The 25,138-nt window shown below is 51.1% G+C and overlaps 1 protein-coding gene across 1 annotated transcript in view; it reads right to left on the reverse strand.

Moving 5' to 3' along the window:
* Window positions 1-1,727: 1,727 nt before the first annotated feature.
* gfi1b (growth factor independent 1B transcription repressor) overlaps window positions 1,728-25,138 on the reverse strand; it is a 39,360-nt gene continuing 15,949 nt past the window's right edge. Inside the window, exons 3-7 of the mRNA XM_070863667.1 lie at window positions 17,541-17,705; window positions 12,525-12,790; window positions 11,296-11,433; window positions 7,156-7,321; window positions 1,728-3,713 (exon numbers count right to left, since the gene is read on the reverse strand). Coding sequence (XP_070719768.1) covers window positions 3,532-3,713; window positions 7,156-7,321; window positions 11,296-11,433; window positions 12,525-12,790; window positions 17,541-17,705 — 917 coding nt within the window. The 3' untranslated portion in view covers window positions 1,728-3,531. The remainder of the gene's footprint in view (window positions 3,714-7,155; window positions 7,322-11,295; window positions 11,434-12,524; window positions 12,791-17,540; window positions 17,706-25,138) is intronic.

Consider the following 25,138-nt stretch of genomic DNA (forward strand, 5'->3'; position numbering starts at 1 on the left):
CCCTGTGTGCAGTCTCATCTGTGTTAGGAACACAATAATCACGTTGCTGTTTGTGGGAGCTTGCTGTACGCAAATTGGCTGCTGCGTTTCCTACATTGCAACAGTGACTGCACTCCAAAAGTACTTCATTGGCTGTAAAGGGCTTTGTATGTGCGGTGGTCATGAAAGGCACTATAGAAATGCAAGTCTTTTTCTTTTTGTACCACGGCACACACCTATACCCACACACTCCTGTACCCACACACTCCTGTACCCACACACACCTGTACCCACACACTCCTGTACCCACATACTCCTGTACCCACACACTCCCATACCCACATACTCCCGTACCCACACACTCTTGTACCCACACACTCCTGTACCTACACACTCTTGTACCCACGCACTCCTGTACCCACACACTCCCATACCCACACACTCTTGTACCCACACACACCTGTATCTACACACTCTTGTACCCCCACACTCCTGTACCCACACACACCTGTACCCACACACTTCTGTACCCACACACTCCTGTACCCAGACACACCTGTACCCACAAACTCCTGTACCCACACACAACTGTACCCACACACTCCTGTACCCACACACCTGTACCCACACACCTGGTTGAATTTCCCTCTACCTAGCGCTCTGGTATTCAGATCAATCACACCAACCCTGCCATTGGCCAAGATCTCCTCGCTCGTACCTGGGACCCAACCCACTTTGCTCGTTCGCCTCCTCCCCTCTAGCATGTAAACCCTGTGTAAATGACACCGACACAGGATCTGGTTTCTCGTGGCAGCAGAAGGCATGATGATTTAAGGTTCACCCTCAGGCAATGGAGCTGCAACCTGTTGGGATGATAGGTCAGGAGTTACTGTACAGTAGCACTCTGCAGAACATAAGAAAATAAGAACTAGGAGTAGGAGGAGGCTAGTTGGCCCCTCGAGCCTGCTCCGCCATTCAATAAGATCCTGGCTGATCTGATCCTGGCCTCAACTCCACTTACCCGCCCACTCCCCATAACCCTTGACTCCCTTATCGTTCAAAAATCTGTCTATCTCCGCCTTAAAAATATTCAATGACCCAGCCTCCACAGCTCTCTGGGGCAGTGAATTCCACAGATTCACGACCCTCTGTGAAAATAAATTCCTCCTCATCTCCTTTTTAAATGGGCGACCCCTTATTCTGAAACTATGCCCCCCTAGTTCTAGATTCCCCCACGAGGGGAAACATCCTCTCTGCATCTACCCTGTTGAGCCCCCTCAGAATCTTGTACGTTTCAATAAGATTCCTTCTCATTCTTCTAACCTCCAATGAGAACAGGCCCAACCTGTTCAACCTTTCTTCATAAGACAACCTCTTCTTCTCAGGAATCAACCCAGTGAACCTCGTCTGGACTGCCTCCAATGCAAGTATATCCCTCCTTAAATAAGGAAACCAAAACTGTACGCAGTACTCCAGGTGTGGTCTCACCAACACCCTGTACAGTTGTAGCAGGACTTCCCTACTTTTATACTCCATCCCCCTTGCAGGTCCTGCACAACAGGTGAGCCGGCATTTAAATAGAAACCCCGTGCTCACAAGGAATTTTGAACGACCCGCGAGGCCCCTTAAAGGGACAGCGGACCCAAAAATAAAATGAGAAGAAACATTGGCGCCAGGAATGGTTCCGAAAAATTAAGGTTTTCAAAATACAGTTGAGGGAAAAAAAACTCTGCCGACACAAAAGCGGCTAATTCGACGAGACTTTATTCTCAATAAACTTCATCTGGTATCAGAAATAGAGAAACAACAGCGATTTTAAAAAGCCCTCATTACACCGCATTCGAGTCGCCAACTCTGATTGGACGTATTCCTGGAGGTTTCATCACATGACCTCCTGCCTCCAACTGCCCCGCCCCCCACTCTCCCGCCATTGGCTCCCGACATGTACATTCTCGTGGTGCCCCGCCTTCCCACGGACAATCAGAAAGCAAACAGATCCTTCATTTATCCCATTGGATGAATCTTGACTGTCAATCAAACAGCCTTTATTGCCCAGCTCCGATATCTTTATAACTAATAAACAAAAGTGCTTAAAGACTCTTTTTATAACAGCACTATTTTTTTAAACACTCCCTATGATTTTTCCCCCGGGTGTTGCTCTCAACAGTGTCGTGGAGATTAGTCTTTAATTCCTGGAGACTCCAGGGTGATCCTGGAGGGTTGGGAACCCCCGACACCACATACGCTTGAGGTGGGGGGGGGGGGGGAATGAACAAAACCCTTGGAGGACCTGGACGCATTTCTCGCTCCCGCTCCCCCGCAGTCACAGCCGCTCGGCTGTTCTCCCGCCAGCTTTGGCCCGGAGACACATGGGGGGAGGAGGAGGTGGGGGGCGGGGGGGGGGAGGGGGGGGGGAGGGGGAGGGGGCACAGGAGGGCATCGGCAATCTTGTCCTTGCATGGCGCTACAGGCTCTGGAGTGGATAAGGAGTGTCTTGAAAGAGAGGTAGAGAGGCGGAGAGGTTTAGGCAGCGAGTTCCAGAGCTTGGGGCCCAGGCAACAGAAGGCACGGCCACCGATGGTTGAGCGACGGAATGGGGAACGGACTAGAGGCCAGAATTCGAGGAGCGCAGAGATCTCGGAGGGTTGTGGCGATGGAGGAGATTATACCAGTGGATGTGGTGTATTTGGATGTCCAGAAGGCATTCACTAAGGTGCCACATAAAAGGTTACTGCACAAGATAAGAGCTCACGGGGTTGGGGGTAATATATTAGCATGGATAGAGGATTGGCTAACTAACAGAAAAAAGAGAGTCAGGATAAATGGGTCACTTTCCAATTGGCAAACAGTGACTAGTGGGGTGCCGCAGGGATCGGTGCTGGGGCCTTAACTATTTACAATCCATATTAATAACTTGGATGAAGGGACAGAGTGTAATGTAGCCAAGTTTGCTGATGATACAAAGATGGGTGGGAAAGCAAGTTGTGAGGAGGACACAAAGAATCTGCAAAGGGATATATTCAGGCTAAGTCAGTGGGCAAACATTTGGCAGATGGGGGCGAGGGCCATGGAGGGATTTGAAGACGTGGATGAGAATCACTCAGTGGATGAACTGGCCGGGCTATCGGGGGGGGGGAAACTGACTAAAGAGCTCACGGCGACGTTGTTTCAGAAATAATACCCAGGCCGTCTCCGAGATGGCGGCAGAAGAGGATAGGAAGACCAAAGCGAACAGGATTCAGGCGTGCCTGTTCTGTGCTCTGTGTTTGCTCGGGTTTGTTCACCGAGGGTTGGAATCCTCCTGCTGAGCCTTGGTGTCGGGGGGGAGGGGGGGGCAGTGTGTGCTGGCGGTCCATCCCGGAGCACTGTTGGTCGTCGTTCACTGCCTGGCGCGCCCTCCGACCCCTCCCTCACGTGTCGGATTGCTGCCCGACGCGCTCCTCCCCCACCCCCACCCTTCGAGTGTCGGATCGCTGCCTGGGGAGCTCCTCCCTGTCCCCCATCCGCCCCCACCCCTCCCCCCAACCTCCCGTGTCGGATCGCCGCCGGCTGCTAACACTTGATGCCGTGCTGAGTCTCGTGGTGACGCCGCAGATCCACCTTGCGCTGGAAGCCCTTGGCGCACAGCTCACACCCGAAGGGCTTGAAGCCGGTGTGCTTGCGGCTGTGGGTGATGAGGTTGGAGCTCTGACTGAAGGATTTCCCACACACCTGGCACTTGTGAGGCTTCTCGCCTGGGAACAAGAAAAAAAAAACAAAAGCAAAGTTAACAAAGAAAGACGTGCAGTTCTATCGCGCCTTTTTCCCCCCCCCGTAATGCTCACAGGTTTGTAATGCTGTTGAGTTGGGAGTGGCTTAGCCAGTCACGTGATGCTCACAAGACTCAATAAAACCCCAGCCAGTTGGGTTCTGGGGATCCACGATGAGGCAGGTGCTTGTGAGCCTGGTGGATGAACTGGTAATGTGTAGTGTGATTCTTAAACCTTTGTTAATAAACCAACTAGTTCTTAATAGCAATGTGTTGCTGTGAATTCTTAAGCAAAGAACCCAGGAAGCAAATACATTACATCCACCTCAGCACGTCCCAAAGCGCTTTACAGCCAATTAAGTCATTTTTTGGAGTTCCCACAGAACATAAAAGTTCCCACAAACAGCAATGTGATAATGAACAGATAATCAGTTTTATTAATATTGGTTGAGAGATAATTATTGAGAGGACACCGGGGAGAACTCCCCTGTTCTTTGAAATAGTGCCATGGGATCTTTTACATCCAACTGAGACAGCAGATGGAGCCTTAGTTTAATGTCTCACCCAAAAGACGGCACCTATGACAGTGTGGCGTTCCCTCGGTACTGCCCCTCCGACAGTGCGGCGCTCCCTCAGTACTGCCCCTCCGACAATGCAGCACTCCCTCAGTACTGCCCCTCCGACAGTGCAGCGCTCCCTCAGTACTGCCCCTCCGACAGTGCGGCGTTCCCTCGGTATTGCTCCTCCGACAGTGCGGCGCTCCCTCAGTACTGCCCCTCTGACAGTGCGGCACTCCCTCAGTACTGCCCCTCCGACAGTGCAGCACTCCCTCAGTACTGCCCCTCCGACAGAGCTGCGCTCCCTCAGTACTGCCCCTCCGACAGTGCAGCGCTCCCTCGGTACTGCCCCTCCGACAGTGCAGCGCTCCTTCAGTACTGCCCCTCCGACAGTGCGGCACTCCCTCAGTACTGCCCCTCCGACAGTGCAGCGCTCCCTCAGTACTGCCACTCCGACAGTGCGGCGTTCCCTCGGTATTGCCCCTCCGACAGAGCAGCGCTCCCTCAGTACTACCCCTCTGACAGTGCAGCGCTCCCTCAGTACTGGCACTGGAGTGTCGGCCTGGACTTTGTGCTCAAGTCTCTAGAGCGAGACGTGAACCTACAACTTCCTCACCTAAGAGACAATGGTAGCTACCCACTGAGCCACAGCTGACACCAAAGTGGGGAGGGGAGAGTATCATTGGGTGGCAGTAACATTGCATGCTGCAGGAGGAAAGCAGGTTACCTGGAGGGCTTCTTAACTCCTGCGTGTCATCGTCATTAAACAACATTGTCCTGAAATTTTATACTACGTTTTCCGTCAGCTGTGACTCAGTAAGTAGCATTCTCGCCTCTGAGTCAGAAGGTTGTGGGTGCGAGCCCCGCTCCAGAGACTTGAGCACATAATCCAGATCGACACTCCCCCGTGCGGTACTGAGGGAGTGCTGCACTGTCAGAGGGGTAGTACTGAGGGAGTGCTGCAATGTCGGAGGGGTAGTACTGAGGGAGTGCTGCACTGTCGGAGGGGCAGTACTGAGGGAGCGCCGCACTGTCGGAGGGGCATTGCTGAGGAAACGCTGCACTATCAGAGGGGCAGTACTGAGGGAGTGCTGCACTGTCGGAGGAGCAGTACTGAGGGAGTGCTGCACTGTCAGAGGGGCAGTACTGAGGGAGTGCTGCACTGTCGGAGGAGCAGTACTGAGGGAGTGCTGCAATGTCGGAGGGGCAGTACTGAAGGAGTGCTGCACTGTCGGAGGAGCAGTACTGAGGGAGCGCCGCACTGTCGGAGGGGCAGTACTGAGGGAGCGCCGCACTGTCAGAGGGGCAGTACTGAGGGAGTGCTGCACTGTCGGAGGAGCAGTACTGAGGGAGCGCTGCAATGTCGGAGGGGCAGTACTGAGGGAGTGCTGCAATGTCGGAGGGGTAGTACTGAGGGAGCGCTGCAATGTCGGAGGGGCAGTACTGAGGGAGCGCCGCACTGTCAGAGGGGCAGTACTGAGGGAGTGCTGCACTGTCGGAGGGACAGTACTGAGGGAGTGCTGCAATGTCGGAGGGGTAGTACTGAGGGAGCGCTGCAATGTCGGAGGGACAGTACTGAAGGAGCGCTGCACTGTCAGAGGCGCCATCTTTCGGATGAGACGTTAAACCGAGGATCCGTCTGCTCTCTCAGGTGAACATAAGAGGAGGCTGAATACAGTGGCTGCCTTTCTATCTGTGCCTCTCTCTATCTTTATCTCTGTATGGGATGTCTGCCTCTCCCTCTCTCTGTCTATCTCCATTTCTCTGTGTCCACTGTATCTGTGTGAATTTAAAAAAAATTAATTCTTGGAATGTGGGCATCGCTGGCAAGGCCGGCATTTATTGCCCATCCCTAATTGCCCCTTGAGTAGGTGGTGGTGAGCCGCCTTCTTGAACCGCTGCAGTCCGTGTGGTGAAGGTGCTCCCACAGTGCTGTTAGGGAGGGAGTTCCAGGATTTTGACCCAGTGATGATGAAGGAACGGCAATATATTTCCAAGTCAGGATGGTGTGTGACTGGGAGGGGAACGTGGAGGTGATGGTGTTTCCATGCGCCTATTGCCCTTGTTCTTCTATGTGGCAGAGGTGGCGGGTTTGGGAGGTGCTGTCATAGAAGCAGTGCATCTTATAGATGGTACACAATGCAGCCATGGTGTGCTGGTGGTGGAGGGAGTGTATTTTTACGGTGGTGAATATAGATGTGTTAGACCGTACATGTGAGAATATATGTGTGTCCCATTGTACCTGTGTGGGTGTAGGTGTGTTACACTGTACCTGTGTGTGTGTAGGTGTGTTACACTGTGTGGGTGCAGATGTGTCACACAGTACTTGTGTGTGTGTGTAGGTGTGTCACACTGTATCTGCATGGGTGTGAGAATATTGGTGTGTCACACTGTACCTGTGTGGTTGTAGGTGTGTCATGCTGTACCTGTGTGGGTGTAGGTGTGTCACACTGTACGTTGAGAATATAGGTGTCACACTGTACCTGTGTGGTGTAGGTGTGTCACATTGTACCTGTGTGTGTGTAGGTGTGTCACACTGTACCTGTGTATGTGTATGTGTGTCACACTATACCAGTGTATGTATAGTTGTGTCACATTATACCTGTGTGGGTGTAGGTGTGTCACACTGTAAGAGTGAGAATATAGGTGTGTCACACTGTACCTGTGTGGATGTAGGTGTGTCACACTGTACCTGTGTGGTGTAGGTGTGTCACACTGTACGTGTGAGAATATAGGTGTGTCACACTGTACCTTTGTGGGTGTAGGTGTGTCACATTGTACCTTTGTGTGTGTAGGTGTATCACACTTTACCTGTGTGGGTGTAGGTGTGTCACATTGTACCTGTGTGTGTGTAGGTGTATCACACTTTACCTGTGTGGATGTAGGTGTGTTTCTTCATGTCTGACTTCTGGTGGAAGCGCTTCCCACAGTACTGGCAGGGGTAGGGCCGGGTGTCTGAGTGAATCAGCAGATGGGTAGACAGTGTGGACGATCTCTTGAAGGTTTTTCCACACATTTTACATTCAAAGATTCGCTCCTACAAAAGAAAATAGCAATAAGTGAGTCTGGATCTCGAAAATAAAAACACGTTCGTACAACTCAACATGCTTAAAGAGGGGACATCACAATGCGTTTTCCCCATTCCTCCCCTGGAATGCTGACTCTCACTGGGGTACAGGTCCCCCCTCTCCTGAAGGTGCTGACCCTCACTGGGGTACAGGTCCCCCCTCTCCTGAAGGTGCTGACCCTCACTGGGGTACAGGTCCCCCCTCTCCTGAAGGTGCTGACCCTCACTGGGGTACAGGTCCCCCCTCTCCTGAAGGTGCTGACCCTCACTGGGGTACAGGTCCCCTCTCTCCTGAAGGTGCTGACCCTCACTGGGATACAGGTCACCCCCTCTCCTGAAGGTGCTGACCCTCACTGGGATACAGGTCCCCCCCTCTCCTGAAGGTGCTGACCCTCACTGGGGTACAGGTCCCCTCTCTCCTGAAGGTGCTGACCCTCACTGGGATACAGGTCCCCCCCTCTCCTGAAGGTGCTGACCCTCACTGGGATACAGGTCCCCTCTCTCCTGAAGGTGCTGACCCTCACTGGGATACAGGTCCCCCCCTCTCCTGAAGGTGCTGACCCTCACTGGGATACAGGTCCCCTCTCTCCTGAAGGTGCTGACCCTCACTGGGATACAGGTGCCCTCTCTCCTGAAGGTGCTGACCCTCACTGGGATACAGGTCCCCCCCTCTCCTGAAGGTGCTGACCCTCACTGGGATACAGGTCCCCCCCTCTCCTGAAGGTGCTGACCCTCACTGGGATACAGGTCCCCTCTCTCCTGAAGGTGCTGACCCTCACTGGGATACAGGTGCCCTCTCTCCTGAAGGTGCTGACCCTCACTGGGATACAGGTCCCCCTCTCTCCTGAAGGTGCTGACCCTCACTGGGATACAGGTCCCCCCCTCTCCTGAAGGTGCTGACCCTCACTGGGATACAGGTGCCCTCTCTCCTGAAGGTGCTGACCCTCACTGGGATACAGGTCCCCCCCTCTCCTGAAGGTACTGACCCTCACTGGGATACAGGTCCCTCCCTCTCCTGAAGGTGCTGACTCTCACTGGGATACAGGTCCCCTCTCTCCTGAAGGTGCTGACCCTCACTGGGATACAGGTCCCCCCCTCTCCTGAAGGTGCTGACCCTCACTGGGATACAGGTCCCCTCTCTCCTGAAGGTGCTGACCCTCACTGGGATACAGGTCCCCCCCTCTCTCCTGAAGGTACTGACCCTCACTGGGATACCGGTCCCCCCCTCTCCTGAAGGTGCTGACTCTCAGGGCCCAAATTTCCCCAGCCGCCTAGAGCGGCGCAGTTAGGGGATGCCGACTTTCTAAGCCAAGAAAAGCGGCAAAAGCTTACCTTCCATTTTGGCCACTCCCTCGTCGTCCGGATCCATCGGCTTGGCGCTACAGAGCCTGCGGGGGCCGGAGCTTTGGCCACGCTTGCTCAGCGCGGCTGGCGGGGGGTGGGGGGTGGGGGGGCGTGGCTTGGGTCCAGTGTCTTGTGAAGTGCCGACAGGGGGACACATGTCTGTTTGAGCGTGCGCGCATGCGCAATGGGTGTTTCAGCGAGCGCGCATGCGCAGTGCAGCAGGAAGTTTGGCAATCGGCCAATTAAAGGGAGAGTGCCCTGAGTATCATTGGTAATGGACCATATATAAAGGTAAGGTTTAAATAGTGATTTTTGTGTGGCTGAGGAAGTGGAAAGGAGTGCTGGATAGGTGGAAGAAAAGTGAGAAGTGTGATTTTTGAACATTACCTGAGAGTAAGTCCAATACACGAATGGCGCAAGAGCGTGCAACAAGAGCAAAGAATTTCCTCCATGAGGAAGTGGAGAAGCCAGTCACTGTCATTGAGGACAAATGGCTGGAGCTGGATATCAGCAAGAGTGGTCCTTCAAAAGTTCCACCCAAGGAAATGAGACGGCGATGGAACCTCGTTGCAGAAGAATTCTCCGCAGGGGTCAATACCGCAAGATCTGGAAGCCAGTGCAAGAAGAAATGGCAGGACGTTGGTCAAGTAGTGAGTGTAAGTAATATCCTCCTCTTTAAATTGAATTGCAATTGTAAATGTGACCATCTGTATGTGTCCCACCCATCAGAAGCGCACCAAGTGTGAAAATTAATATTTTCATCTTTGCAGAAGAATTTGGCCCACAACAAAAGGGAAAGACTTAGAACAGGAGGAGGGCCGCTAAATCTGCACCAAGTGTCACCCCTGGAACAGAGAGCTTTTGCTTTGCTGAGTCGCAGCTGCAGAAAAGGCTGGACCCACACGCAAGGGTGAAGGTGAGTCATTAAAATGCATAGTCGCCCTTCAAATGAACCTGCTGACTGGCCTGCTACGCGTGAGACTACTCATGCCACCCAGCCTGCCCCCTCCTGTGCTGCTAACCATTTGACTGTTCTGTTGTTTTTTGCAGAAGACAAAGACACTCCTCAACATCCTGAAGATCCACCGGAAGATCCAGATGCGTGCGTTCCAGACCAAGGCGGGTGGGGGGGAGGAGGGGTCCGTGGAAATGTGTTCACAGGGGAATGCTGACCGTGATATGGATCAGTCCATAGTACAGAGCAGCACACGGCCAGAAACCTCCATGAGCTCCTCGGCGACATTCCACGGTTTCACACCTTCCGAGGTCGCGGGTCCCAGTGGCGGTGGTGAAATGCATGTTGGGACACCCAATGCCCCACCGTCCCAGCCTGCGCCTCACACTGGAGGGGTGCCACTAGGCAGACCCACGGCGAGGGGAAGGAGAAGCCGACCAGTCTCTCCTGAGATGCAGCCCTCAGCAGAGGTTAATCAGATTCTGTCATTGGGTGAGGAGATCACTCGTGGCGACCGTCAGTGGGGTGCGTGATGAGACAGCGACACTGTCGGGAGAAACATCAGCACTGAGACGGGAAGTGAGGGCGGGCACTTCAGAGGGTGTGCAAACAATGGTAGATGCCACGAGGGAGCTGGCTTCTGCAATAAGGGCTCAAAGGCCGGATACTCAAATGCCACTCCGACTTCAATCCAGACCCAAGCCGGGCCACCAACCCCCCCCCCCCCCACCAGCATCACCGACCCGATGAGGAAGTGCACTTTCCGCGAGATGTGGGTGAGGGATGGGTGCAGCCTTTCTTTGCTGTTGTTGCTGTTGTTGTTGTCAGTGAAGTGCACTGTAAAATATCCAATAAAAGATATTTTGCATTAAAACTCAATCATGTTCCATTAGGACCACGCAACATTTAGGGACAACTGTAAAAAGTAAAAATCCCTCACCCCCTACAGTCATGTGTGCCTGCCGCCCCTCGCCCTGGCGGGAGGGCTAACCGGTGTGTTCTGCAGTCGGCAAGGTAGGACTGCTCTATTTTCAGTAGCTGATTTATCTCTCATTTATTTTTGATGATGTTGTGCAGCTGTTGTGCTGAAGATGTTGTGGTGTTGTGCTGATGTTCTGAAGGTCTTTAGTGCTTTAGAATCCTCTAACTCACCTCCCCAGCTCCCCCCCGCACCCCCATCTCTGGCTACCTGCGCTGATTTCTTAAATGTAGGTAAGGTTTTTCTGTGCCTACAAAAGTGGCCACATACACTGGCCGAAGTTAGTTTGGAGTAACTTTCAGCTGGCCAAATTTGCTTCTATGGCCAGAAGAGACATAAGTGGCTTGTCACGATCCCTTTTGGAGAGAACAAGCTAAAATAGAAAAAAAACCTAACCAACTGACTTGCACTGGAACAAGTTAAATGGGGAAATTTGAGATTTTTGAGTTACTCCAAAAAAAGCTACTTACTCCAAAAAGAAAAACGGGGCAACTCCTGGGGAAATTTTAGTCCTCACTCTGGTACAGGTCCGCCCTCTCCTGAAGGTGCTGACTCTCACTGGGGTACGGGTCCCCACTCTCAGCACCCTGTGGTTTTTTGGGCATCGGTTATTTGGAAGACCTGGATCAGTGACCTTCACACAAAGACTGGAATGGGGTGGGGTACCTGTGAGTGGATGTTCATGTGTTGCTCCAGGCTGACTGCGTGACCGAAGGTTTTTCCACACAGATCGCAGGCGAAAGGTCGCATCCCGCTGTGTGACCTCCTGACGTGGACCTCCAGGCCATGGGGGGTGGAGAAGACCTGGTGGAAGAAGTTGACCTGTTAAGGCGAGGATCACGAGAGACCTTTCCCAGTCAATGAACGATCTCTGACTGTGCTTCTATGTCATATTCAATGGCAGAGATTAAGCATTGAACATGGACTTGACAGGGTAGATGCAGGGAGGATGTTTTCTCTGCTGAGGAGTCTAGAACCAGGGGTCACAGTCTCAGGACTGAGATGAGGAGAAACGTCTTCACTCAGAGGGTGGTGAATCTTTGGAATTCTCTACCCCAGAGGACTGTGGAGGCTCAGTCTTTGAGTATATTCAAGACAGAGACAGTGATAACGACCAGATAAACTGTTTTAGTGACATTGGTTAGGGATAGTTATCGGCCCCAGGACAACAGGGGAGAACTCCCCTGCTCTTTTTCAAAATAGTGCCATGGGGTCTTTTACATCCACCTCGGAGGGCAGACAGGACCTCGGTTTAACGTCTCATCTGAAAGATGGCACCTCCGACAGTACAGCGCTCCCTCAGTACTGCCCTTCCAACAGTACAGCACTCCCTCAGTAATGCCCCTCCAGCAGTGCAGCGCTCTCTCAGTACTTCCCCTCCGACAGTGCAGCATTCCCTCAGTACTGCCCCTCTGACAGTGCGGCGCTCCCTCAGTACTGCCCCTCTGACAGTGCGGCGCTCCCTCAGTACTGCCCCTCCGACAGTGCGGCGCTCCCTCAGTACTGCCCCTCCGACAGTGCAGCATTCCCTCAGTATTGTCCCTCCAACAGTGCGGCTCTCCCTCAGTACTGCCCCTCCGACAGTGCAGCATTCCATCAGTATTGTCCCTCCAACAGTGCGGCGCTCCCTCGGTACTGCCCTGGAGTGTCTGCCTAGATTTTTGTGCACGGGTCTCTCGAGTGGGACTTGAACCCACGACCTTTTGTCTGGGAGATAAGAGTGCTGCCCACTGAATCACGAACGGCAGCTGACTCTACGGGGTCCCATCCCTCTCTCACGGGGCTGAGATTGCAGCCCGTACAAATTGGGTATGGGGCGATGGCGGGAGGGGGTGGGGTGGGGATCTCCTCTCTCTCTCTCTCTTTTGATTTGACGTGCCCTCGGCTGTGGTTACCTTGTTACATTTCATGCAGTGGTAAGACTTCAGGTCTGAGGGGTAATGGGTGCTGTAGTCGATCGGTTGGTCACTCTCCAATGCACTTGTAATGGGGGACCCGTACAGTCCAGTGGTGCCCACCCGGAGGGTGGACTGGAAGCTGGAGGAGAGATGGCAGAAATCGTACACGTTCTGGAACATGTCCCAGGGGAAGCTCTGTTTGTAGGCCGAAGTCAGCAGGCAATCTTTACTGACGGGGGATCTTGGGAGGAGGGGGCCAGACACTGCGACAGAAAGGAAAAGAAATGGAGGTTAAAATAAACAATCATGCATTTGGTTCCTGCACTCCCCCCTCCCCCTCGCCCCACGTTGCCAACTCTGGTTGCAACTATTCCTGAAGATTTCATCACATAACCTCCCGCCTCCAACTGCCCCGCCCCCACACTCCCGCCATTGATTATCTTCGCAACGCACCGCCTTCCCACGGCCAATTGGAAAGTGAATAGATTGTTTGTTACCCGATTGGATGAAAAAAGACTTGCACTTCAAGGACATAAGAATTAGGAGCAGGAGTCGGCCATTCGGCCCCTCAAGCTTGCTCCGCCATTCAATAAGATCATGGCTGATCTTCGACCTCAACTCCACTTTCCCGCCCAATCTCCATATCCCCCGATCCTCCTAGATTCCAAAGATCTATCGATCTCAGCCATGAATATGCTCAACAACTGAGCAACGACTGAGCCTCCACAGCTCTCTGTGGTAGAGAATTCCAAAGATTCACAACCCTCTGCGTGAAGAAATTCCTCCTCATCTCAGTCTTAAATGGCCGACCCCTTATCCTGAGACTGTGACCCCTGGTTCTAGACTCTCCAGCCAGGGGGAAACAGCCTCTCAGCATCTACCCTGTCGATCCCCCTCAGAATCTTATATGTTTCAATTAGATCACCTCTCATTCTTCTAAACTCCAGAGAGTATAGGCCCAATCTACTTAAAAAGTGCCTTTCATAACCTCAGTATGTCCCAAAGCGCTTTACAGCCAATGAAGTACTTTTTGAAGTGTAGTCACTGTTGTAATGTGGGAAATGCAGCAGCCAATTTGCGCACAGCAAGCTCCCACACACAGCAATGTGACTCGCGTCTGAGTCAGCAGGTCGTGGGTTCAAGCCCTACTCTGGAGACTTGAGCACAAAACCTAAGCCGACACTCCCAGTGTCGAACTGAGGTCGGGTTCCCGGATTGGCCGGGAGTCACCAGGAATTGAGGATTATCCCCTGGACATTGTTGCGAGCAAGTTGAAAGTAAAATCATATGGAAGTAAAAGGTGGGGGGGAAAAAACAGGAAAAAACTGCGGGAACATCAAACGGCGGAAGAAAAACGTGGGAACAAAACTTGTGAAAAAAACAAGGGGAAAAAAAGCGCAGGAGACAAAAAGGCGAAAAAAAAATGCGAAGAAAAAAACACGGAAAAAAAACATGGGATAAAAATTACGGGAAAAAAAACACGCGAAAAAAAACACGCGAGAAAAAAGGCGGAGAAAAAAATAGGGGGAAAAAAACGCAGGAAAAAAACACGGGAAAAAAAAATGAGAGAAAAAAATACACGGAAAAAAATTGCCCACCGCCAGAAACGAGGCGAGCCTCCCACGGTCGACATGTTCTGCATTGGAATGGCCTAACGGTCGAATTTCAACACTTTCGGGGATTTTTTCCGAGCGGGGCGCAAGTGGGGGCAAGGTCTGTCAGTCGTCAGCGGCGAGCTGATTAGGTCATCTTACCAGCGCGTCATAACGTCTCTCCTTCAGTTAAAGTGGAGGGCCGCGCTCTCCAGCCACTTTAGTGGCAAGCACTGGGCCACCGTGAAGGGTTTCGTCCGAGCCAGCGGCCTGGCACCTGTTGGTGGCCCTGGCCAAACCCGCGGACATAATGGTCGGCCCGACCCGACAGTCAGCCGAGAAAAATTATTGCCGCGGCAGCCGCGGCAGTGCGCCCTCCACTTTAATGGGAGCCACGCCGCCCAGCCACGTTAAAGCTGTCGGGGGCACCGATCGGCGGACGGGGCCGCTCTCGCGGGGCAATACCGGGAAAGGGGCCATTTCCTGAGGGGCAGTTTCGCGAGGGGCAATTTCAGGAGGGGGACCCCGCCAGTCGGTAAGGGGCCGGTGCGTGCACGCCGCGGCGGGAAAATGGGCGGAGCGGTGCCGGGCTCCGCTCCAAAACTAAGATAGGGCAATTTGGCAACAAAATGGTAGCCCCCTTGGCGATTCGGTGGCTAGATGACTTATCGGAAGGGCCAATTTCGGCCTCAGAGTTAGGGGCTTGGACTTTCTTTTCCAGACTGCTTTGTCCCAGCATATTCCACGATGCCCTGCTCTGCCCTTCTTTATTTCAAAGGGACGAGCGGGGCGAGGTGGGCGCTCAAACTTTGCACATTGCTTCTGCCCAGGATCACAACATTTAAAACTGAGATGAGGAGGAAGTTCTTCTCTCAGAGGGTCGTGAATCTGTGGAATTCTCTGCCCCAGAGAGCTGTGGAGGCTGGGTCATTGAATATATTTAAGGTGGAGATAGACGGATTTTTGAGCAACAGGGGAGTCGAGGGTTATGGGGAGAGGGCAGGGAAGGGGAGTTGAGGCCAAGATCGGATCAGTCATGATCTTATTCAATGGCGGAGCAGGCTCGAGGGGCCAAATGGTCTACTTCTGCTCCTATTTCTTACATTCTTATGTAGGTATGTCCAGCAGGCCAGGTCAGGGGAAATAAATTGCATTTGCTGGTCCGCAGTGAATGAAGAAAAGTCCAATATCTGGGCACCGCACTTTAGGAAGGATGTGAAGGCCTTAGAGAGGGCGCAGAAAAGATTTACGAGAATGGTTCCAGGGATGAGGGATTACAGTTACGTGGATAGACTGGAGAAGCTGGGGTTGTTCTCCTTGGAGCAGAGAAGGTTGAGAGGAGATTTGATCGAGGTGTTCAAAATCATGAGGGTTCTAGTGTTCCCATTGGCGGAAGGGTCAAGTACCAGAGGACACACAGATTTAAGGTGATTGGCAGAAGAACCAAAGGCGACATGAGGAAAAACGTTGTTTACGCTGCGACGGGTTGGGATCTGGATGTTATGTATATACATTCTGTTTGTAGCCACCAGGTGGCGTCATTGTTGGAGGCCACTGAGCAGCGCGCACATGGTGCTGCTCAGGTATAAAAGGCCAGCCATTTTGAGAGTCAGGCACTTTGGGCCTAAATAAAGCACAGCCAAGGTTGTACCTTGATTAGTTAAACAGTATTCAGTTTGAACCTTTATTGCATACATAACACTGGAATCCACTGCCTGAAAGAGTGGTGGAAGCAGATTCAATTATGACATTCAAAAGGAGAGTTGGATAAGTACTGGAAGGAAAATAAATTGCAGGGCTCCGGGGAAAGGGTGGGGGAGCGAGACTAGCTGAAGTGCTCTTGCGGAGAGCCGGCACGGGCTCGACGGGGCGAATGGCCTCCTTCTGTGCTGTAACCATTCTATGATTCGAATGTCGCACATCGGAGAACATTGCACAGCAAGATCCAATCAACGGGGCAGATCCAATGCAGAAACGTTCAAAGTAAATCTCTGCATCAAACGACTTTTATTTTCTACCACCACAAATAACACGCTCTCAATCATGAGGAATCCCAGGCGGTTTAGGGACATAGAGAGAATCATTAAAGCCTAAACCACTTAGAAAATGTTATTGTGGAAATAATTAATTTATACAGTAGCTTGTCTGTGCACAGTTCTAACTTTGTATTGTAAATCAGCAGTTCAAAACTCTTATCTGAAAGTGCCACGGATGTTCAGTTTGAAATAAGAGAGCTTTTTCATTCAGTTCGTGACAACAGGACTCGGAGTCACAAACCTGCAATTATTTCCTATTTTCTCTTCCCCACCCCTCCCCCCCAATCATCATGTGACCACCGTCATGTCATTGATCACGTGAACAATTGACATGTGATCAATTGTGACATGATCAAACCTCCAGGAATACATCCAACCATAGTTGGCAACTGAGACAGTGCTGCACTGTCGGAGGGGCAGTACTGAGGGAGTGCCGCACTGTCGGAGGGGCAGTACTGAGGGCGTGCCGCACTGTCGGAGGGGCAGTACTGAGGGAGTGCCGCACTGTCGGAGGGGCAGTACTGAGAGAGCGCTGCACTGTCGGAGGGGAAGTACTGAGGGAGTGCCACACTGTCGGAGGGGCAGTACTGAGGGAGCGCTGCACTGTCGGAGGGGCAGTACTGAGGGAGCGCTGCACTGTCGGAGGGGCAGTACTGAGGGAACGCTGCACTGTCGGAGGGGCAGTACTGAGGGAGCGCTGCACTGTCGGAGGGGCAGTACTGACGGAGCACTGGCTGCACTGTCGGAGGGGCAGTACTGAGGGAGCGCTGCACTGTCGGAGGGGCAGTACTGACGGAGCACTGGCTGCACTGTCGGAGGGGCAGTACTGAGGGAGCACTGCACTGTCGGAGGGGCAGTACTGAGGGAGCGCTGCACTGTCGGAGGGGCAGTACTGACGGAGCACTGGCTGCACTGTCGGAGGTGCTGTCTTTCCAATGAGACATTAAACCGAGGCCCCGTCTGCCCTCTCAGATGGACATAAAAGATCCCACACCCGCGATTTCAAAAAAGAGCTTTCTCCGGTGTCCTGGCCGATAATTATCCCTCAACCAAAGTCACTAAAACAGATTATCTGGTCGTTATCACAATGCTGTTTGTGGGAGCTTGCTGTGCGCAAATTGGCTGCAGTATATTCTACATTAAAACAGTGACTAAACTTCAAAAAAGTACTTCAATGGCTGTAAGGCGTTTTGGGATGTCCTGAGGTTGTGAAAGGCGCTAAAGAAATGCAAGTTCTTTCTCTTTGTACACTTGCAAGCTTTGTTTGTCAATTGATATCACGGAAATCGTGCTTGCAAGTGAAACATTCCTTGTTGGGCCCCCTCTTTTAAACAGAGGGAGCTGATGCCCTTACTGCTCACAACCAGTGAATGAGTTCTTGGTACCTGGAGAGAAGTTGTGGCCAGTGGCTTTGGTTCCTTGACACGAGGAAGCCCTCTGATAGGCTGTTCTGACCTCCCGCGCTGGCTCCTCCCGCCCATGCTCGGTGCCGTGATCTTTCACCCCGCCGCTGAATCCCGTGCACTGCACTGGAGACCAAAAGGCCGAATCTGGAGAAAGCAACAGAAGTCATTCATATTCCTTAAATCTTGCAAGGAAGAAATATTTCCACACAATTTATTTTTTTAACTTACTTGCTTCCAACTGCAACAGGTTTTATTAATCCTGCTCTCTTGCGCTCGCGTCTCAGTCCTAGATTTCTCCCTCAGTCCCCCTCCTCCCCTTTTTATTTTAGGTTTACAGTCAATTAAGTATTTTTGAAGTGTTGTCACTTGTTGTAAAGCTTGTGAGGGATTCCAAAACCGGGGGTCATAAATGTGCTATCCGAAAGAGCGGTGGAACCAGATTGAGTCGTAACTTTTAAAAGGGAATTCGATAAATAGAGGAAGGGCAGAAAAATTTGCAAGGCTATGGGGGAGTGGGACTAATTGGATCGCTCTTTCAAAGAGCCGGCACAGAAACGTTGGGCTGAATGGCCTCCTTCTGTGCTGTAAGATTCTGTGATTTTATGATAAGTATAAGAAATCCAATAAAGAATGTGGAACTCGCTATCACAGGGAGTGGTTGAGGCGGATAGCAGAGATGCATTTAAGGGGAAGCTGGATAAACACATGAGGTAGGAAGGATACTCTGATGGGGTGAGATGAAGATGGATGTGAGGAGGTTCGTGTGGAGCATAAACACCGGCCTGGATCAGTTGGGCCGTCTGGCCTGTTTCTGTGCTGTACATTCGATGTAAAAATCCCCTCCCCTTTGCTTTATTCACCCTCTCCGCAGAAAGAGCGGTGCTAGCCGCCTTTTGTGAGCAGCCTTCTTTTGTTCCTGAACTCAGTCCAACACCCCAAGTGTTGCTGGAATTACCTGCTCTATTCCACCGTGCACTCAATTGCGAACAGAGCCTGATTTGAATGCGACTCATTTAAATACAGTGCCTTGGTTTAACTGCTCCACATTGTAGCTTTTAACATAGTGTGAAAAAAATCCACAGGATTTTAAGCCTTACACTAACAAAAGTCAAAGCACCTTCCTTGTTCTATAACAATAGTAACCGGGAGGGGACGAATTAAGGAAAGACTTGCATTTCTATAGCGCCTTTCACAAACTCAGGACGTCTCAAGCACTTTACAACCAATGAAATACTTTTGGAGTGTAGTCACTTTTGTAATGTAGAAAACACAGCAGCCAATTTGCGCACAGTAAGCTCCCATAAACAGCAATGTGATAATGACCCAGATAATCTGTATTTTTAGTGACATTGATTTAGGAATAAATATTGGCCAGGACTCCGGGGATAACTCCCCTGCTCTTCTTCAAAATAGTGCTTTGGGATCTTTTACATCCACCTGAGAGAGCAGACGGGGCCTCGGTTTGACACCTCATCCGAAAGACCGAACCTCTGACACTGCAGCGCTCCCTCAGCACTGCACTGGGAGTGTCAGCTGGATTTTTCCTCAAGTCCCTGGAGTGGACTTGAACCCATGACTGTCTGACTCAGAGGCGAGAGTGCTGCCCGCTGAGCCACAGCTGATAGATCGAAATCTAGAATTCCAAGATTTTCCCTCATATTCCTGAGGGTTTCAATGGGGCGGATGTCGATGCTCCATTGTGACTGTCCCGATTGAGTGACTTTAGCCACTTTCCTCTTCTCCCCGCCATACTGCTCTTCCCATGATGCCATTGTCTCTAAAGTTGCTCCGCTGTTCCAGTGGGTAGGCCCCCACCATAACTGCAGCCTGCCCTCTGCCAGTCTCTGGAAAGACAGGGGCAGCAGGCGCATGGGAACACCACCACCTCCACCTTCTCCTCCAAGTCACACACCATCCTGACTAGGAAATATATCGGCCATTCCTTCATCGTCGCTGTAATGCATGCACCAGTGAGGATGCTCACAGGTTTGTAGAGCTGTTGCATTGTGAGTGGCTTAACCAGTCACGTGATGTTCACAGGCCTCAATAAAATCCCAGCCAGTTGGGTCTAGGTCATCCACGTTGAGGTATGCAGTTGTGAGCCTAGTGGATGAATTGGTAATGTGTCGTGCGATTGTTAAACCTTTGTTAATAAACCAATTAGTTCTTAATGGCAATGTGTTGCTATGAATTCTTAAGCAAAGAATCCATGAAGCAAATACATTATAGTCGCTGGGTCAAGATCCTGGCACTCCCTCCCTAACAGCACTGTGTGGGAGAACCTTCACCACACGGACTGCAGCGGTTCAAGAAGGCGGCTCACCACCACCTTTCCAAGGGGCAATTAGGGACGGGCAATAAATGCCGGCCTTGTCAGCGACGCCCACATCCCAGGAGAAATAAATAGAAAAAAAATTCAGGCCCTTGAATCTTTGTTGACCTTGTTTGGGAAGGGGTGGGGCGTGACTGCACTGGGAGTTCCCAACGAGGGGAGCTGTGGTGAGTTTGGAGGCTGATATTCTGAGAGCGATGAAGGCCTGAGTTTGGCCCCACCCATGGGGTGGTGTCAAGTTACAAGCCTCTTGACACACTAGACTGGGGCCGCGATGGTGGGTGGGTGGGGGAGGGTAACTGACTCCAAGGGTCTTTGGCAGGGGGATTTTTGTTTTTTAATTCGTTCATAAGAACATAAGAAATAGGAGCAGGAGTCGGCCATTTGACTCCTCAAGCCTGCTCCACCATTCAATAAGATCATGGCTGATCTGATCTTGGACTTAGCTCCACTTCCCTGCCTGCTCCCCATAACCCTTGACTCCCTTATCATTCAAAGTCTGTCTATCTACATCTTAAATATATTCAATGACCCAGCCTCCACAGCTCTCTGGGGCAGAGAATTCCAAAGATTTACACCTTCTGAGAGAAGAAATTCCTCCTCATTTCCGTTTTAAATGTGAGACCCCTTATTCTGAAACTATGACCACTAGTTCGAGATTCCCCCACGAGGGGAAATATCCTCTCTGCATCAACCCTGTCAAACCCCCTCATAATCTTATTCTTTTCAATAAGATCTCCTTTTATTTTTCTAAACTCCAATGAGCACAGGCCCAACCTGCTCAACCTTTCTTCATAAGACAACCGCTTCATCTCAGGAATCAACCGAGTGAACCTTCTCTGAACTGCCTCCAATGCAAGTATATCCCTCCTTAAATAAGGAGACCAAAACTGTACGCAGTACTTTAGGTGTGGTCTCATCAATACCCTGTACAGTTGTAGCAGGACTTCCCTACTTTTATACTCTATCCCCCTTGCAATAAAGGCCAACATTCCATTTTTCTTCCTAATTACTTGCTGTACTGCATGCTAACTTTTTGTGTTTCATGTACAAGCACCCCCAGGTGCCTCTGTACCACAGCATTTTGTAATCTCTCCAAGGGCAAGGCCGGCATTTATTGCCCATCCCTAATTGCCCCTTGAGAAGGTGGTGGTGAGCTGCTTTCTTGAACCGCTGCAGTCCGTGTGGTGAAGGTGCTCCCACAGTGCTGTTAGGGAGGGAGTTCCAGGATTGTGACCCAGCGACGATGAAGGAATGGCTGATATATTTCCAAGTCAGGATGGTGTGTGACTTGGAGGTGATGGTGTTCCCATGCACCTGCTGCCCTTGTCCTTCTAGGTGGTAGAGGTGGCGGGTTTTGGAGGTGCTGCCGAAGAAGTCTTGGCGAGTTGCTGCAGTGTATCTTGTAGATGGTAGTCACTGCAGCCATGGTGCGCCAATGGTGGAGGGAGTGAATGTTTAAGGTGGACTGCTTTGTCCTGGATGGTGTCGAGCTTCTTGAGTGTTGCTGGAGCTGCACCCATCCAGGCAAGTGGAGAGTATTCCATCACACTCCTGACTTGTGCCTTGTAGATGGTGGAGAGGCTTTGGGGAGTCAGGAGGTGAGACACTCGCCGCAGAATACCCAGCCTCTGACCTGCTCTTCCCCACAGATGTGCTCTACAACACCAAAGGCCTGCTCCTGGAGGCTCTCCTCCTGACACCCCGACCTTCAGGGTGGTCAGGGGCTGAGTCTCACGATGGCCGTAATCACTCCTCTCTGGAGTTCAGAACCAGAGTGTCAGACACCCTCTGGTGCCCTGGCCCCGAGGAGTCATTCTTCATGTCTGTCAGCTAACAACAACAACTTGCATTTATATAGCGCCTTTGATGTACTAAAACGTCCCAAGGAGCTTAAGATGATGAGAGTCGGCTATTCGGGCATGGGAAACCTCACATCGGAGCTGGTTCAGGTCCCAACATCCAGGAGGACGCACTTCACAAGGTTCGTGATGCAGAAAGCCTGATTGATTTTCTCCCTCTCTTTAAATCAGGAGTACTGAGGCAAATTGTAGCTCCCCAAAATCAGCCGTGCCAAGACCAGTTAGCCCAGCACGATTGAGTACCGAGCCTGGCTCCTTCTTGGGCTGTAGAAGTACTTAGCAGGCTCTGTTTCCTGCCTCTCAGAGGAACAGGAGGAGGCCATTAGATCCTGGCTGATCTGTAACCCCAACTCCATTTACCCGCCTTTGCTACATATTCCCTGATACCTGTAATGTATTTGCTTCATGGGTTACATAGAAAATAGGTGCAGGAGTAGGCCATTCGGCCCTTCTAGCCTGCACCGCCATTCAATGAGTTCATGGCTGAACATGCAACTTCAGTACCCCATTCCTGCTTTCTCGCCATACCCCTTGATCCCCCTAGTAGTAAGGACCTCATCTAACTCCTTTTTGAATATATTTAGTGAATTGGCCTCAACAACTTCCTGTGGTAGAGAATTCCACAGGTTCACCACTCTCTGGGTGAAGAAGTTTCTCCTCATCTCAGTCCTAAATGGCTTACCCCTTATCCTTAGACTGTGACCTCTGGTTCTGGACTTCCCCAACATTGGGAACATTCTTCCTGCATCTAACCTGTCTAACCGCGTCAGAATTTTAAATGTTTCTATGAGGTCCCCTCTCATTCTTCTGAACTCCAGTGAATACAAGCCCAGTTGATCCAGTCTTTCTTGATAGGTCAGTCCCGCCATCCCGGGAATCAGTCTGGTGAACCTTCGCTGCACTCCCTCAATAGCAAGAATGTCCTTCCTCAGGTTAGGAGACCAAAACTGTACACAATACTCCAGGTGTGGCCTCACCAATGCCCTGTACAACTGTAGCAACACCTCCCTGCCCCTGTACTCAAATCCCCTTGCTATGAAGGCCAACATGCCATTTGCTTTCTTAACCGCCTGCTGACCTGCATGCCAACCTTCAATGACTGATGTACCATGACACCCAGGTCTCTTTGCACCTCCCCTTTCCCTAATCTGTCACCATTCAGATAATAGTCTGCCTCTCTGTTTTTACCACCAAAGTGGATAACCTCACATTTATCCACATTATACTTCATCTGCCACGCATTTGCCCACTCACCTAACCTATCCAAGTCGCTCTGCAGCCTCACAGCATCCTCCTCGCAGCTCACACTGCCAACCAACTTAGTGTCATCCGCAAATTTGGAGATACTACATTTAATCCCCTCATCTAAATCATTAATGTACAGTGTAAACAGCTGGGGCCCCAGCACAGAACCTTGCGGTACCTCACTAGTCAATGCCTGCCATTCTGAAAAGTACCCATTTACTCCTACTCTTTGCTTCCTGACTGACAACCAGTTCTCAATCCATGTCAGCACACTACCCCCAATCCCATGTGCTCTAACTTTGCACATCAATCTCTTGTGTGGGACCTTGTCGAACGCCTTCTGAAAGTCCAAATATACCACATCAACTGGTTCTCCCTTGTCCACTCTACTGGAAACATCCTCAAAAAATTCCAGAAGATTTGTCAAGCATGATTTCCCTTTCACAAATCCATGCTGACTTGGACCTATCATGTCACCTCTTTCCAAATGCACTGCTATGACATCCTTAATAATTGATTCCATCATTTTACCCACTACCGATGTCAGGCTGACCGGTCTATAATTCCCTGTTTTCTCTCTCCCTCCTTTTTTAAAAAGTGGGGTTACATTGGCTACCCTCCATTCTATAGGAACTGATCCAGAGTCAATGGAATGTTGGAAAATGACTGTCAATGCATCCACTATTTCCAAGGCCACCTCCTTAAGTACTCTGGGATGCAGTCCATCAGGCCCTGGGGATTTATCGGCCTTCAATCCCATCAATTTCCCCAACACAATTTCCCGGCTAATAAGGATTTCCCTCAGTTCCTCCTCCTTACTAGACCCCCCGACCCCTTTTATAACCGGAAGGTTGTTTGTGTCCTCCTTCGTGAATACCGAACCAAAGTACTTGTTCAATTGATCCGCCATTTCTTTGTTCCCCGTTATGACTTCCCCTGGTTCTGACTGCAGGGGACCTACGTTTGCTTAAGAACTAGTTGGTTTATTAATAACCACCTGCCTCATCGTGGATCCCCCGAACCCAACGGCCTGGGGTTTTATTGAGTCTTGTGAACATCACACAACTGGCTAAGCCACTCCCAACTCAACAGTATACTCACAGGTGCATATATTACACCCATCTTCGCTCCGGATCCCCTGATACCCTTACGCAGAAAAAATCTTAGTCTTGAAATTTTAAATTGATTCCTCCAGTATCCACACTTTTTTTTTGGGGGGGGGGGGGAGAGGTCCAGTTTTCCACTACCATCGGTGTGAAAAAGTGCTCCCTGATTTCACTCCTAATTTTAATTACCACAGGAAATCGTTTTCCTGTATCTACCCTATCCAATCCTTAGAATTTTAATTACCTGAATTAGATCACCCCTTAATCTTCTAAACTCAAGGGAATACAAGCCACGTTTCTGCAACATGGTCTCGTTATTTAAGCTTTTAAGCCTTGGTTTAATTCTGGTGAATTTGTACGGCACCCGTTCCTAGGCCCTTACATCCTTCCTGAGGCGTGGTGCCCAAAACTAAACGTCGTGCTCCAGATGGGGGTCTGACCAAGCCTCTGTGCAACTTTCTCCCCTTTGCATTGCAGCTCCTCTCTGGTCGAGATTGTGAAGGGATTCACACAGATGATACCAGAGACGAGAGGGTTTAGTTCTGAGGCTAAACGAGAAAGACTTGCACTTTTTAAAAAACCTTTTCCAACCTCAGGACGTCCCAAAGCACGTTGTAGCCAATTAAGTACTTTTGCAGTCATCATCATAGGCAGTCCCTCGGAATCGAGGAAGACTTGCTTCCACTCTTAAAGTGAGTCCTTAGGTGGCTGAACAGTCCAATACGAGAACCACAGTCCCTGACACAGGTGGGACAGATAGTCGTTGAGGGAAGGGGTGGGTGGGACTGGTTTGCCGCACGCTCTTTCCGCTGCCTGCGCTTGGTTTCTGCATGCTCTCGGCAATGAGACTCAAGGTGCTCAGCGCCCTCCCGGATGCATTTCCTCCACTTAGGGCGGTCTTTGGCCAGGGATTCCCAGGTGTCGGTGGGGATGTTGCACTTTATCAGGGAGGCTTTGAGGGTGTCCTTGTAACGTTTCCTCTGCCCACCTTTGGCTTGTTTGCCATGTAGGAGTTCTGAGTAGAGTGCTTGC

This window comes from Pristiophorus japonicus, chromosome 20 (assembly GCF_044704955.1).
Source record: "Pristiophorus japonicus isolate sPriJap1 chromosome 20, sPriJap1.hap1, whole genome shotgun sequence".
Taxonomy (NCBI): Eukaryota; Metazoa; Chordata; class Chondrichthyes; family Pristiophoridae; genus Pristiophorus; species Pristiophorus japonicus.